Here is a 14683-nt window from a genome sequence, read left to right as displayed (position 1 = left end):
AGGGAGAGCTGTAGGGAGAACAGCTGAAAAAATAACTTGTGGCATGATAATATGAATGCAAACAAAGAACAATTTTAAACTTCATCTAAACCACCTCTGTGTCAAAATACTGTAGCTCCAATCTCGGGCTGAGCTGTATCCACACTCCTGCATCAATTACATTTTAAGTGTAATCTCTAGGGGACGCCATGAGTAATTGTTTGAAAAGTACAATATATGCATATATTATTTTACACATGCGCGCCCTTATGTCAGAACCTGTGTTGAGAGAAGTTAATAAATCAAACTTGCAAATTTTGGAAACATACACAGCACAAAGTGAACACCTGCCGTGCATAGATGCATCTGCACGCATACACATTGCGCATCACCAAGGAAATGTAAGTGTACAACAGTTGAACGCCTGCCACCCTTTGCCACAATATAATTCTAGGCTTCATTAAACACTTCATAAACAGTAGCCATACAGACCACAGCCTCAAAACTAGCACAATGAGCCCTCACACTCTACATCTGCCGCAACACACATGAACAAAAAGCACCTGCTAGCGCTTGACTCTTAGCTCTGAAGCAGATGACAAGAACTTTAAATTATTTTTTGATTTCAACAAATGTTCCAGTGATATTTACAGTGAAATTCTAAGGCTTTATACATCAGTGCAGGGCTTTTGTGTTTCCCACATATCCTCATCTCCTCTTTTCTTTCAGACGACCAACCAATTGGTGCAGCCAGCCGCCGGCCGTCCAATGAGTTCCTGCTTTGTGGAGGGTGAGTGTGATGTCATCAGTGTCAAAATCAACAATGACATGTTCATATGCAATAATCTGCGTGCGTCAGCGTGTGTTTGGCTTGAGGCACTAGTGTAAACACTTGAAATAAACATAATTTTAGACCCTTCCTCTAGAGACAAGCTGATCTGGTGTCTCTTGTCTGGTGTCTAGTTTTCTTTGAATATGAGTCGGTGCTTCATGTCCTTACTAAAGGCCTCTGTTGCTGTCATAGAAATGAACTATACACAAATAACAATACTGATATCGGGCCACAACTCATCTTTAATTGGCTATCGGTATACCTTGTACCAAGAGGAATATGTTCTGGGGAAAAAATCTTCCTTACCTCGCTCCATGTAAGTTCATATACTGCCACTCACTTAAGCTGCTTTCACACATGCACTGCAACCCTGAAATGTCTGAATCATTTGGACTGGACATTACACGGACTTCACCCAGCCAGCACACTAGTAGTACAAAGTCTGCATAATATCCGTAATGTCGTGCACGAAGGGTAGCTGCTTCGTACTCCTTTCTGCTTTCTTTATATTCCATTCCATTCTTTTGTTTATATTACGTCCAAATACATGAAGTATCAATGCCAAAAAAAGATTAGTCGGTAGCCTCGTTCGCCATCTTGGGTGTGCTAAAACTCATTCATTGCGTCATTGCATCATGTCTTGCCTCCTGCACGCTCTACCCAGGCTCGGCCCCTCGTCTAAACCAAACTGAGTATTTCCAGGTAGTGTAAACACGTCGTATGCGTAAAAGTGTAAGTTCGGACCTGATTATCCAGATATTGTCTGTAGGGCTTGTGTGAAAGCAGCTTTCTACTGTTGGATTACACTCACCTGCCACTCTATTAAGTACACCTGTTCAATTGCTTGTTTACACCAATAGCTAATCAGCCAATCACATGGCCCATTGCATTTAGGCATGTAGACACGGTGAGGATGACTTGCTGAAGTTCAAACCGAGCATCAGAATGGGGGGAAAAAAGGGTATTTAAGTGACTTGGAACGTGGTATGGTTGTTGGTTTCAGACGGGCTGGTCTTGAGTATTTCAGAAACTGCTGACCTACTGGGATTTTCACGCACAACCTTCTCTAGGATTTACAGAGAATGGTCTGGAAAAAGAGAAAATATCCAGTGAGCAGCAGTTGTGTGGACGAAAATGCCTTGTTGATGTTCGAGGTCAGAGGAGAATGGGCAGACTGGTTTGAGACTATAGAAAGGCAACAGTAACTCAAATAACAACTTGTTACAACCAAGGTGTGCAGAATACCATCTCTGAACGCACAACACGTCGAACCTTGAAGCAGATGGGCTACCTCAGCAGAAGACCACACCGGGTGCCACTCCTGTCAGCTAAGAAGAGGAAACTGAGGCTACAATTGGCACAGGCTCACCAAAAATGGACAATAGAAGATTGGAAAAATGTTGCCTGGTCTGAGTCTCTATTTCAGCTGCGACATTCAGATGGTAGGGTCAGAATTTGGCCTAAATTACATGAAAGCATAAATCCATCCTGCCTTGTATCAACGGTTCAGGCTGGTGGTGGTGGTGAAATGGTGTGGGGGATATTTTCTTGGCACACTTTGGGCCCCTTAGTACCAATTGAGCATGGTTTGAACGCCACAGCATACCTGAGTATTGTTGCTAACCATGTCCATCTCTTTTTGACCACACCTTTAGTGTACCCATCTTCTGATGGCTACTTCCAACAGGATAATGCACCATGTCACAAAGCTCAAATCATCTCAAACTGGTTTCTTAAACATGACAATGAGTTCACTGTACTCCAATGGCCTCCACAGTCACCAGATCTCAATCCAATAGTGCACCTTTGGGATGTGGTGGAACGGGAGAGTCGCATCATGGATGTGCAGCCGACAAATCTGGCGCAACTGCGTGATGCGGTCATGTCAATACGGACCAAAATCTCTGAGGAATCCAACACCTTGTTGAATCTATGCCACGAAGAATTAAGGCAGTTCTGAAGTCAAAAGGGGGTACAACCCGGTACTAGCAAGGTATGCCTAATAAAGTGGCCGGTGAGTGTATGTGTTAACTGTGCGTGTAGGAGAGCGTGTGTGGAGAAGGGAGTTTTTTTTAAGCTCTCCATTCCTGTTTGCTTTTGCAAACAGTCTCAAAATCATACTTCTGGGTAAATATGAAGCAGATCAGAAATTTCCTAGAAAGTGTGTGTGTGTGTGTGTGTGTGTGTGTGTGTGTGTGTGTGTGTGTGTGTGTGTGTGTGTGTGTGTGTGTGTGTGTGTGTGTGTGTGTGTGTGTGTGTGTGTGTGTGTGTGTGTGTGTGTGTGTGTGTGTGGTGACACTGGGAACAAAGCAGAAGCTAGCTGGAAGATACCTCATTATTGACATTAAAGAAAAAGGACCCCTTAAATATATTGTCTTAAAGCAATACTACATAGCTTTTTTTTTTTTAACTTTAAAATAACAGTTTCAGAATCATTTTGATGGTACACTGACTTGTAATATGGAGACTGGCACCTCTTTCATTCCCACCACCCCCCTGAACGCCTGTTCTTGTGCTATGTAACTTCTGTGTTTAGGTACGAAATCACGTGAAAAGTGCATTAGGCTTTGTGGCACTACGTCACTTGCTTGAGGTTTGGCTTCGCTAATAACTGTATATTTGCCTGGTAAAATTTATAAAAAAAAAAAAAAAAAAAAAAAAAGACTGCTCAAACAAAATGTAGCTCCACCTCCCGGACAGCGCGGAAGAGACATGCCAGTGGTGCACCCACACCTCAGCCTGGCACGGGTCTGGTAAAATGAATTATCTTCTGAAACTGGACCGGGCTTTACGACAATGGTATAAAAGTGCAGAAACTGTTGGGGCGCCCAATACTAATAAGCCAAAACTAATGATTGTTTCATGCAGTCTTGGAGTGTACTTGAAGTGTAGAACTAGTTTATAGCAGTAGCCATGATATAAAATTATGTGTGCAAAGCAGATGATGAGCCAATCAATTTTCAAAGTATGTGCTAAGAAGGCAGTTGATATTTGGCTTTTGATGGAGGATAATGATAACATTGAGGAAGTTGTGGTAGTGGTAGGACTGGCTGTAAACACACACCCAGCAATCAAACCCTTGCTTGGGAAAGAAACAAGATTTTTCTGCTCAGAGTTCCCACCGTAGCTGCCGAACCTTTTGTGGCTACAGCATGTAAACACAAAAACCCACATAACAGGGGTTATGTGTACATATGTAGATGTATAAATTGACATTCGGCTTTGCAATGGAAATATGACTCTCAAATGCACATCATGTACGAAGGACACGCACACATTAATCATGCGCTGTCTCCCACATGGTGGCGTCTATGTATAGGCTGCTGTCCTTGTGTGTATTTCTGTTTTGCCTTTTGGCATGGTTCCTTCACAAGGACTGCCTGCACGCCATACTATTTGTGTGATCTTGATCTGCAGCTGCAAGACATTGTGGGGAAAATGAAATTCACCGTTCCAGGACAGTAATACAGAGTGTGCGTTCACTGCCCAGGGAGCAAGTTAATTGCTTAACATGACAATTTGCCAAGCGATGTGTGCGTGCGAGCGAGTAAGCGAGTGTGTGATTAGAGACGTGTCATTGTTGCACTTTGCTCTCTCACTGTTATTCACTTTGCCTTGACCTACAGCTGACTGCTTTGCACCTAATCTTTGTCTCTCTGTCGATAGCCTCTAGCAGACCTGTGTACGCAATTATTATTATTTTTTTAATTTTGCTTGGTTTTCGTATTCACATAGAGAAACACACACGCACATAAAAAAAACGGCCGGGTACCAATGACCAACCAGAGTAGTGATTCCATAGATATTGTCCAACGCACACTCAGAGTTCCTGTGGATGACAGCGTTCTTCCATTTCTCTGCCACCCACCCTCTTGCGTGACTTATTCCCCCATCACACTATCTCCTTTATTGATCATAAAGACAGAGAGGGGAAGAGGAGAATTAAGGAGATATAAGCAATGATATTGAGGGAGAAGGGAATAATGTAATAGTTAATATATACTGTGTATATTTGAATTAGGGTTGCCGGTGTTATCGGTGTTAGACGGTGTTCGGGCATACACAGATTACATTACTTGGCCACCGCCACCACCATCATTTTGCTTTTTATTTATTTTTATAGAAATAAAACCCATTTAGTTCATTTTCACGTATCAGCGCTGATGTAAATCAAATAAAACTCTTGTCAAATACAAAGCATGCTATCAATCAGACGCAACAAAAGTGAAAATGGCTTCATGCACGCACAGCATAGTCTTATGGTCTGCGGAGTCACATTTCACTTATCACGGGAAGAAAGGAGAGAAAGAAGGCTATAGAAGACCTTAGATCAGGCCTTGCGTCAATAGCGCCCATGCACCCCCCCCTCTGTTGTGAAATGTCCGTTGTCGTGTCCTAATATCTCTGTCCATATTGGAGCTGTGTAAGGAGTCTTAACACCTTGCACAACCTTGGGGAGGTGGGGGGGGCTTGTTGTGTAAATGCTTCAGTTGGCTTCGGGGGTGAAATAACACAGACGGCACAAATGAGTTCTACGAATTTCAGAGCTAAAACAAAGAAACACTGGCTCTCTGTGGCTCTTTGTGTACAGACTGCTGTTCCTCACGTGTAATCCTACTCTCGCCCCTTTCTGCTGAACCCTCCCACGCTCTGCCTTATTACATAATACTGTTTTCCCACTGGTTAGTTTCTGGTTTTCTCCAACTCCCTCCTCCTCCCCTCATGGCTCCTCTTGCTTCCATAAGCTCTTCTCTTACTTTGCTTTGTAGGAGGCTGACTCCCTCTGTGGGTGACCAGTCATGACTCAAGAACATTTCGTATCCTCCACAATAACAAAATAATGCAAATTATCAATTTTTTCTTTTCTCCCTCCCTGTGTGTTTTTACATACGGTGGAGCCCCTCCCGTTCCATTGGCCTGTTTACAGAGCACAGATGCTTGGCTCCACCCCTCTTCTCAAAGGCAGCTCGCAGCTCATTGGTTGGGCCCTTGCATGTTTACATCGAAGGCCGGCCCATTTTGCGCATAGCCTGCCCTCCCTCTTAGCAGAAAGAAAGTTTTAATCCCTCTCCAGACTAAACAAATTACCTGTGGGTTTTAAAAACCCTCTTGGAAAAAGAAAACGTATCTTGATCCTTTTGTAAATGTATCTTTACATTCGTTACCTAAGGCAGTAGGGATTTGTAATATCATGTTGCCATAGGTGTTGACACCCCTGAAGTCATGCCGCAGATTTGGGAACGACAACAATCCAGACGGGACTGGCTAACAGCGCTCCTCTCACCATTCCTGTTCCCCAGGCAGCCGCAACCCACTCCAGGACAGACTCCCATGGTGTCGCCCCGTGCCGAGACCACCCCTATTCCTGTGCCCACACAGGTGCGCAACTACCAGCGCATCAAGCAGAACCTCTCCAGCAGCCCCACCACCACACTCTACAGCTCCCCTAGGTATGACGCTTGCCTGAGGTTTCAGAATGCATTGAGAGCTCATTCTAAATATTTGCCATTACATCAAACAAACCATGCGTTACTTCAAAATAGGGATGTTAATAATCAACCATTTAACCAACAATTTGAATTTTGACCAATTAATACTATCAGTTAAACTGTTAAAACATAGTATTTAAAAAATAAAAATTAAAAAATAAAACATTTTGCATGGTAAAAGAAAAATAGGCTATAAAATCAAATTTCTTAAATACAGCTCATGGCAGCAACACTTGCAACTAGAGCTGTGACCACAATACCACCGCCACGTCGGTGCTGGTGAAAGTAACAGGCGTGATATGAAATGTAAACACAATCATTGTTTAGTTATCATTGACTGTTCCATCCTATGTTCTACTACTGGAGAAACAAGATGTTTCAGATGCTGCACTCGTCACTGGGAGGGATAGTCCATTAAACATATGGTGGAATTCTTTTGTGTGTCCCCGATTATTTCTAAGGCTGTACCTGACTCAGAATTTTGTCAGTCGAATCGCATTCAGCTGTTCAATGCGAATATGTGACGGGAGGGGTGAGCTGGGAGGAATGGGGCATGAGTTTGTTTGGGACACCCATTCCTCCAAATACAGCAACTAAAAACAGTAGTTGTTTTATTTGGAGGAACGGCTCCAACTGCGCTCCAAGGGCTCTCAAGTAAAATAAATAGTCCAATAGGAAAAAAATGTGTTTTTTTTCGGGGGACAGTGCCCTAATATTTTATTGTTGTCAAATAACACTTAATGGTCGGTTAACGAGGGTTGGCTATCGGTCAGAAAAAATATCTTAATTAGCATCCCTACTCCAAAAACTACTCTCTAATGAGTGAAACTTGCTTGTTGATCAGTTGATGAAGGAATTTGCTCAGCGCGGGAGAGCAACCAAAATAGACAAAAACACAGGCTGCTATATCAGTAGTTGTGGAGTTTCGCTCTAGTTGCATCAGCAGAGTGGATCTAAATTGAAATGACTCAAACTGCCAGGCTGTCTGGCTGGGAGTGCTTAAGAGAGCTCTGGGGAGGATTTGTGTTAAAGACAAAGCAGATGGGAAGGACGAGGGCAGGCATTTCCTTTGTGCTGTGTTGTGGCTCTCTCTTCACCCAACCTGTTGTGTCAAAAGTAGTGTAGAGGGTCACAGGGAATAAGGAACATGAGCATGAAGGAACTACAAATAACATACAGTATACTGTACATGTTGAATGGTTTTCAACTGAACCAGGTTGTGGCTTTGATGATTGAGGTTTGCCGTTTTCCATTCCCAGAAAGTAGACTTGTTCGCTCAGTTCCCCCACTGGCTTTGCCTCCAGGGCCTCAAAGCCTCGGCAACGGCTACTGACACTAACTTCCGCGATTGACTCTAGCTTGCTCCACTTGGCCCTGTCTGTCTGTGAGAGCCTTAATCCTCCATGGACAGCCAAGACACCCTGTCTTGTTGACCCAGTAGAGGCTTTTGTTTATGGGTCAGCACTTAATGTCCTGCCAGTTAGGAACTAGACACGGAAACGCAAGAAAGACAAAGGAATCTCATCTTTTTGACATAATGCAGCCTTTTCCTGGGATACAGCAAACAACAATGGCAATAGAGGCTAGAACTGACTTGCATATGTCAAAAATAAAATGAGCTCTCACAGCTTAATACAGACAAACAAGCACTGCCTACAAAATGATGAAACATGCTGTCATAACTTCTAGCTCAACTAGGGACTGTTTTTTTAAACAGGCTCCTCAGGCATAAAGGGCTATTCTTTGCAGCCTAGCGACAACTACTTATAGCAAGTGTCTTGTAATAACATATGATGGATAATAAAAATGACATTGGGTTCAGGGGTGAGGAGAGTTTTGATGAAAGCTTGGCGTTGCATTTAGTGTCATTCTCGATCAGGGTAAGTGTATTTTATTTTTTGTATTTTGTATGTATTGTCCAGGTCTGGCACGGTGAGGCGTTCCAACACAAGTCCCATGGGCTTCCCCAAAGCACCTTCAGGTTCCCCCGGCTCTGCGGACATTCCCCAAACTGTGGGACGGCGTCTCTCCACTGGCAGCTCCCGTCCATACTCCCCGTCCCCTCTTGGTAAGGACACAGAGCCAGTCTCGCTTTTTGTACACCCTGACACGATTTCAGTAGACCGTAGCGGACCAACATTAAAAATAGCGGCCTTATCTTTTACAGTGGCCATGATTCCTGAGCAGCTGGGTCACTGTTGCTGCGGACACCCCCACCCCCACGAATCCCGCAGCCGCAGCTCCTCAGGAGGTGCGTTCACCAGGTTGGGCGGGGGGGAACTGCAGCCATCCTTGGAAGCTAATCTGTACCACAGACATTTGGTTTTTGGAGGAATTGGGTCATGGAGGCTAGGATGATCTTCATAGTCTTTTCCTCATCTGTGCTTCCACATTCACTTACATCTAAGGCACATATCGATCTTAATTTCATTTGTCTGACAAGTTGTAATACCTATCGAGCGAGGTCACTTACAATATAAAACTTTATTGTGGCTGGTGCAACAGGAGCAGAGAATAGGAGCAAATTCTGTGCTTGTAAAACCCTGGCATTTGCCTTAACTTCAGGAAAGAGCAGCTATTTTTACAGTTTTTTACAGTTAAACTGTTTTCAATTTGAATTGGAATGTAGAATAAAAGTAGGGCTGGCTCAATAGTATAATTAGCCAAATTCAGATAACCTTTATTTAGCCAGGGAAGACAAATAGAGAGCATGCTCTCTTTTATAAGGGTGCCCTGAACACAATATATCAGAGGTCACTAATTGGCGGACCACGGTCCGGATCCCGATCCAGATACCGGACCTTCAACCCATAAATTATTGAGAATTAATACATTTTAATCAGCACAACTTTTATTGCCTTTACGGAACTGGAGGAGCGGTCCAGGAACCACTGACCAATTGTATGTGTTGTAAATCATCTCACATGATGTAACTCAGCCAATCAAATCTGCGCATTCCGACAAGCATCTCACTGTTACACAGTCAAGAGACGAGACAAGAGAGGAGAGTCACAGTGAGAGAGGTAATTTCACAGGCTGCCCAACAAGGTGCTAACGGATGTTCCCTTAAAGTTGCTTGGATTTTGTGTCAACATAAAAAAAACATTTACTGATGGAGGGGTTGTCAATGAGTGCGGTAACTGAAATCTTATTTAAGGAAAAACAAAAAGAGTTTTGTGAACAAATAAAGCAAATACCTATGTCAGCCACGAAGAACACTGAAATGTTAGCCCAGGATGTGTTTGCACAACTGGATGAAGCAATTCATAAGGCTCCATGCGTAGGCTTAGCTGTAGAGGAGTCCACTGATGTGTCTGAAAATGCTCAGCTGTTAGATTATGGAAGGCTCTTCAACAAGGACAAGAACAAGCTCTGTGAAGACCTGTTAGGTGATACATCCCTTCAGACCAGTAAAGAGGAAAGGACATCTACCTGGTCATAAAGGATGGCTGAAGAGCCAAAAGGCAACACCATTTTCTCTCTTTTTAGAAGATGAGAAGATAGATATTGTGGCTTTTTTGGTTGATATCACTTCATACCTGAATGAACTGAATTTAAAGCTACAGGGCAAGGACAATTCCGTTTGTGACCTAATGACAGTGGTTTGCTCCTTCCAGAGGAAACTTGAGGTGTTCAAGGAAGACCTGCAGGGAGAGTGTGCACAATTCCCAACAGTGCAGGAACAGGTTCAGGGTGAGAGTGGTATCTTCATTTGTAGACTTTGTTAACAAGCTGATTGTAAATTTCAGCAAATGTTTTGACAGCTTCAGCCTTGGACAGCAGCTCACCCTGTTCATTCAGAACCTATTCCTCATCAAGGATATCAGGGGGTTCTCGAAGGAAGTCACACAGCACTTCAAGTGGGCAAATGCTAGGCCTCTGCAAATGCAACTGGTTGATCTCCAACCAAATGTTGCCCTGAAAGAGCATTTTGGAGGAACTGACCCTGCCATTTTCTGGCTCCATATAGTCTCAGAGACAGCTTTCCCAGGTCTGAGGAAAGTAGCCCTGTACATAATGGACCATGTTTGTCTCCGCATACAGCTGTGAGGCAGCTTTGTCCACAATGAAGATTATTAAAACCAAATATCGTTCCAGGCTCACCAATGAGCACCTACACATGTGCATGAGAATGGCCCTGACACCATTCCAGCCCAGATTTAAAATCCTGGCAGGACAAGCTAAAGCTCACTTTTCTCACTGAACCAGAGAAAGTGGTGGTGTGATATATATGAGGGAAAGAAAGAGAAAAGTGTTAAAGCTCTTCATTTGTTAGGATTGTTTATTTTACAATTTTAGGTAAGTTAGATTTGTCAAGATGTGAAATGGAGTAAACAAAAAAGAAGGGAAAGGTAAACAAAAAAGAAGGGAAAGGTAAACTCAAGCTGTACTTTTTTAAATTAAGCTATGTTATGTATTTTATTTTTAAATGCAACCTTTATTTTATTTGAAATTAGAAGTCTATTTATTTATTATTAGAGTACTTATTTATAATCCCTCCACTTCAGTGTGAAAACTGATAATAAATTTTGTTGAAATATTATCAAATTGTACTTTATTTGATTTGACAGTCAGTTGTTGACTAATACAGATGTTGATACAACTACCAGTCTACTTCAATATGGCACTGAATCTAACTGGACCTCTTTGAATTTTAATTGAATACATGTCTAAATGCAATATGTGTTTAAAGAAAAGAAATAGGCGTTTAAAGGAGAAATATTAAATCATATAAGACGTGAGGCAAAAATTATAGAGAAACAAGAAAGATTAGATAGGATAATGTGTTTGATGTAATACACTAGCTTGTTTAACAAGGCCTTGTATGTAAATAGGGTAATTTAATAACAGTTGTTCATTATTGACAAAAGCCGCATGAGTCGTGGTGTTTGTTGTGCTTTAAATGTTGCTAGTGTTCTATTAATGCTGCAGACACCTTTTGACCTGGAAAAACAAATATAATCCACCTGTGCCTCACCAGACTGACATGGTGTCATGGCATTTGTAGTCATGGTGACCTTTTTTGAAATTATTATTTAAGAGAGGACAAAGTACGGTATCCTGAACACCACTAGTGCCTCAGGCAGACAGGCTGCAGTACTTTGGCTGTCTATCTATACCACTGGAAATATTTGCATAGAATTAACAGCCTCGTGAAGTGCAGCCTGTGGAAAATGCCAGGGCTATTCTCAGCAGATTCGGCAGCAGGCCCGTCAAATGGTAAGAAGGCTCATAAAGACCAAAAAACATGTTTCAGCTGCTACTGTCATTGTAAAATGTCTGAATGGGAATGAAAGTGGTTTTAGACAGAAAGGCATGCAAGCAGCGGTTACAGAACAGTTTTCTGCAGAGGCACTGTAATGGACACTGGCTGTCCTTCGAATTTGGAATCCTATCTATAGCTGCGATCTCTTGCTTCCCTTGTGGCTTTCCACCAGGCTCCCCTGTGCCACCCTCCCAGCTGCTTGGGGCTCGGCTGCAAAGCGCCCCCACCCTGACAGAGGTCTACCAGACCAGGCAGAAGCTCCACAAGCAGCTATCGGACCCACTGCAGCCTACCTCTATCGCCTCAAACTACCCCGCCTCAAGCCACTCCCAGGTGGGCCGGCCAGCTAGCTTGGGGACATCTCCTACCAAGTACCTGGGCTCCTCCCCGCGCACCTCCGACTGGCTGCAAAAGTCCCCGCTGCCCACCATCATTGGCTCGCCCACCAAGGTCAGTGGATCGTAGGGCTCACAGTTGTCTGGCTAGAAAATATGTATTAGAGGTATAACATCCGAATCATTCGTTTTACATGAGTCTATATACATTTTGCACAACTAGCATCACTGAATAAATAGATGTGCACCCACTTGTGTAAAAAAAATGTAATTGTAGGTGAAAAATGAATTTATGTGCCCTTAAGAAGATTGATATATATCAAAATCGCTCAGATTGATTTCCCCGTCTGTTGAGGATAAATATATAATATTGAAAAAACATTCATAGGGCAATATTTCCTTTGCTCATATCTTGTCATTCAGACCATTTCGGCACCGTTCAAAATCCCCAAAACGCAGGCATCCTGTAACCTGATGGCACTGGCGGACAACCCCACACCCACCAAGACGCTGATCGATGCCCGGGATGTCTGCATCTATCACTGCACCCTCTACCCGAGTGGCCGCCAGTCCGCACCAGAGGCTAGCAGGACCACCTTTGGCAGGTAGAGCATCTTGCGCAAAATATGTCTGTTTCTCCTCCATAACCTCTGGACCGAGCACAACGGATCTCTCTCGCATTGCGTTTTGTTGCATAAATTAGCAGATACAGTTGAACAAAGTACTTTGTCATCAATAGTAACAGATTGTACGTCAGTGCCTTCAATTAGAACAAGCTACATGAGGAGAGTCAGCTTTTTTCTTCTTTCTATCTCTCTATACCTCTCCCATGTTTCACAACCAAGTGTCCTTGATGTTGTTTCTACACTATAGCTCCTTGCCTACATGGAATGTAACATTGCTGCAATTTTTTTTTTTATTCAGCAAAGGCAGTAGGTAGTAATTCCCACATTGGCCTCCTTACGCTCACAGATTCATTATGTAATGCTTGTGCGAGAGGTGTAATATCGCACGAGACTAGGCAACAAAATCGCTTTTGTTTTTAGACCAGCGATTCGCTCCCAGTCTCCCCCAACCCCTCGTCCCCAGACGCAATAACCCCAATATTATTAAATTAGTGTGATCATTTTCAACCTGTCCTACACTCTCTGCCTCCGGAGAAGGAACGTTCCCCACCCGTTCTGCCGCTTCATTTCCTCTTGTTCCCTCACTTCGCACTGCGGTGCAGCCGATGGGCAAGTGAAGCACTTATGCCCGATGTCCCCGCACCCCTAACTCTAACTAACAATAAAATTAAATAATAGAATTTAACAATATAACTACCTGTCTCCGAAGAGACTGGACGTGTTTCAGTTTCTCGTCTTTGCATCTAAGCTCCGTGGTTCTCATTGGACTTGCTTTCTTTTTTCTTCCTCCGAAAACAAATAACTTTTGAAATATTTGTACGAATTAAATATAAGTAAAAGCCACTTTGTACGTTATTTGAATTCAGCTCCACCCGTACTTTACGGCACTGTTACTGCTTTCATTCTCACACACTTCCATTCACAGCCGTACAAGCATTTTCCCGGAAATCATACTAGGTATATAGTGGGGAAATTTACGGAACGACTTTTACAGAATATCGAGACTGGATCCCTTTCTCACATGGCGCAATACATAACCTTGCCAGTAGGTTCATGATATTCAGTGCAGGTGAGAAAGGGGCTTGGGATGATACCCAGTAAACCACCTTCTACCTGCAGGTCTGTTAGCACGGGACGTCTGTCTGAGCAGCCAGGCAGGATCACTATGGGCGGTCAGCCCTACCAGGGCAGCACGGACAGCCTCAACACAGAGCGACCCATGGATACAGGTGCACACACTACTTCTTTTCGTGTTTTTTGTTGAGTTTTATTTTAACCACACTATATATGACTTGGCACAAGCTTTCGCTCTCTCTCTCTCTCTCTCTCTGTGTGTGTGTGTGTGTGTGTGTGTGTGTGTGTGTGTGTGTGTGTGTGTGTGTGTGTGTGTGTGTGTGTGTGTGTGTGTGTGTGTGTGTGTGTGTGTGTGTGTGTGTGTGTGTGTGAATCTCCCCTTCCTACTCCAGCCCCTGTAGGTGTGAGTGGGCTAGCTCAGGGTGGGGCGGTGAGCCCCCGTACTGTCCTATTCACTGTGGGCTCGCCCCCCAAGAGCAGCACGCCTCCGTCCTGCAGCCACCTGGCCACCCGGCCGCGCACCACCTCAGGTAAGATCTGATACAATGCTACGAGGCTAGTTGTACAGCTAATCTAGCATTTGCTTGCTCTACTAACCCTAGCTTAAAGGCTGGCATTCTGGCTGTCAAATTATGCTTAAGGTGCTTCTAGCTAGTAACCCATAGCTGTATTACTTTGGATTAATCCAAAAGTCTCTGAGTCCTGTGTAGGAATGCACCAATACCATTATTTTCACAGAAAACTAGGACTATTTGGAAGACCCTGTGTGATTATTATTTTAGTCAGTAATTTATTCAAATACAAAATCAGATCTACTATGAAATAAAACTGAAGCTAATAAGACTGCCCCCTGAAAGTCAACGAGTAGAATCACAAGTTGGAATCCCGTCAGTCGACTGAGATTCTTAAAGTTGAGCAAATATTATTTGTTTTTCTCAGTCAGTGTGCATTACAATAACAGGATAAAACAAACAGAAAGTTAGAAAAATGCACATGGATTACATTTCAATGAGGAATTATAAATAAGGGGAATCATAAATATATTTTTATGTGTGAATCTTCCGCCTCCGGACGCGAACACA

The 14683-nt window shown here is 43.3% G+C and overlaps 1 protein-coding gene across 2 annotated transcripts in view; it reads left to right on the top strand.

Moving 5' to 3' along the window:
- Positions 1-14683, top strand: part of ulk2 (unc-51 like autophagy activating kinase 2) — a 46888-nt gene that overhangs the window by 20812 nt on the left and 11393 nt on the right. Inside the window, exons 14-21 of one of the 2 annotated variants that reach the window (XM_080006785.1) lie at positions 709-769; positions 6112-6261; positions 8223-8368; positions 8468-8551; positions 11739-12016; positions 12361-12506; positions 13647-13756; positions 13994-14131. In XM_080006785.1, coding sequence (XP_079862911.1) covers positions 709-769; positions 6112-6261; positions 8223-8368; positions 8468-8551; positions 11739-12016; positions 12361-12506; positions 13647-13756; positions 13994-14131 — 1113 coding nt within the window. Of the gene's footprint in view, positions 1-708; positions 770-6111; positions 6262-8222; positions 8369-8467; positions 8552-11738; positions 12017-12324; positions 12507-13646; positions 13757-13993; positions 14132-14683 lie in introns of both variants that reach the window. The other variant, XM_080006784.1, reaches the window with a different exon arrangement.

This window comes from Zeus faber (assembly GCF_960531495.2).
Source record: "Zeus faber genome assembly, chromosome: 9".
NCBI classification, from domain to species: Eukaryota; Metazoa; Chordata; class Actinopteri; order Zeiformes; family Zeidae; genus Zeus; species Zeus faber.
This window is presented reverse-complemented; position numbering and strand designations above follow the sequence as displayed.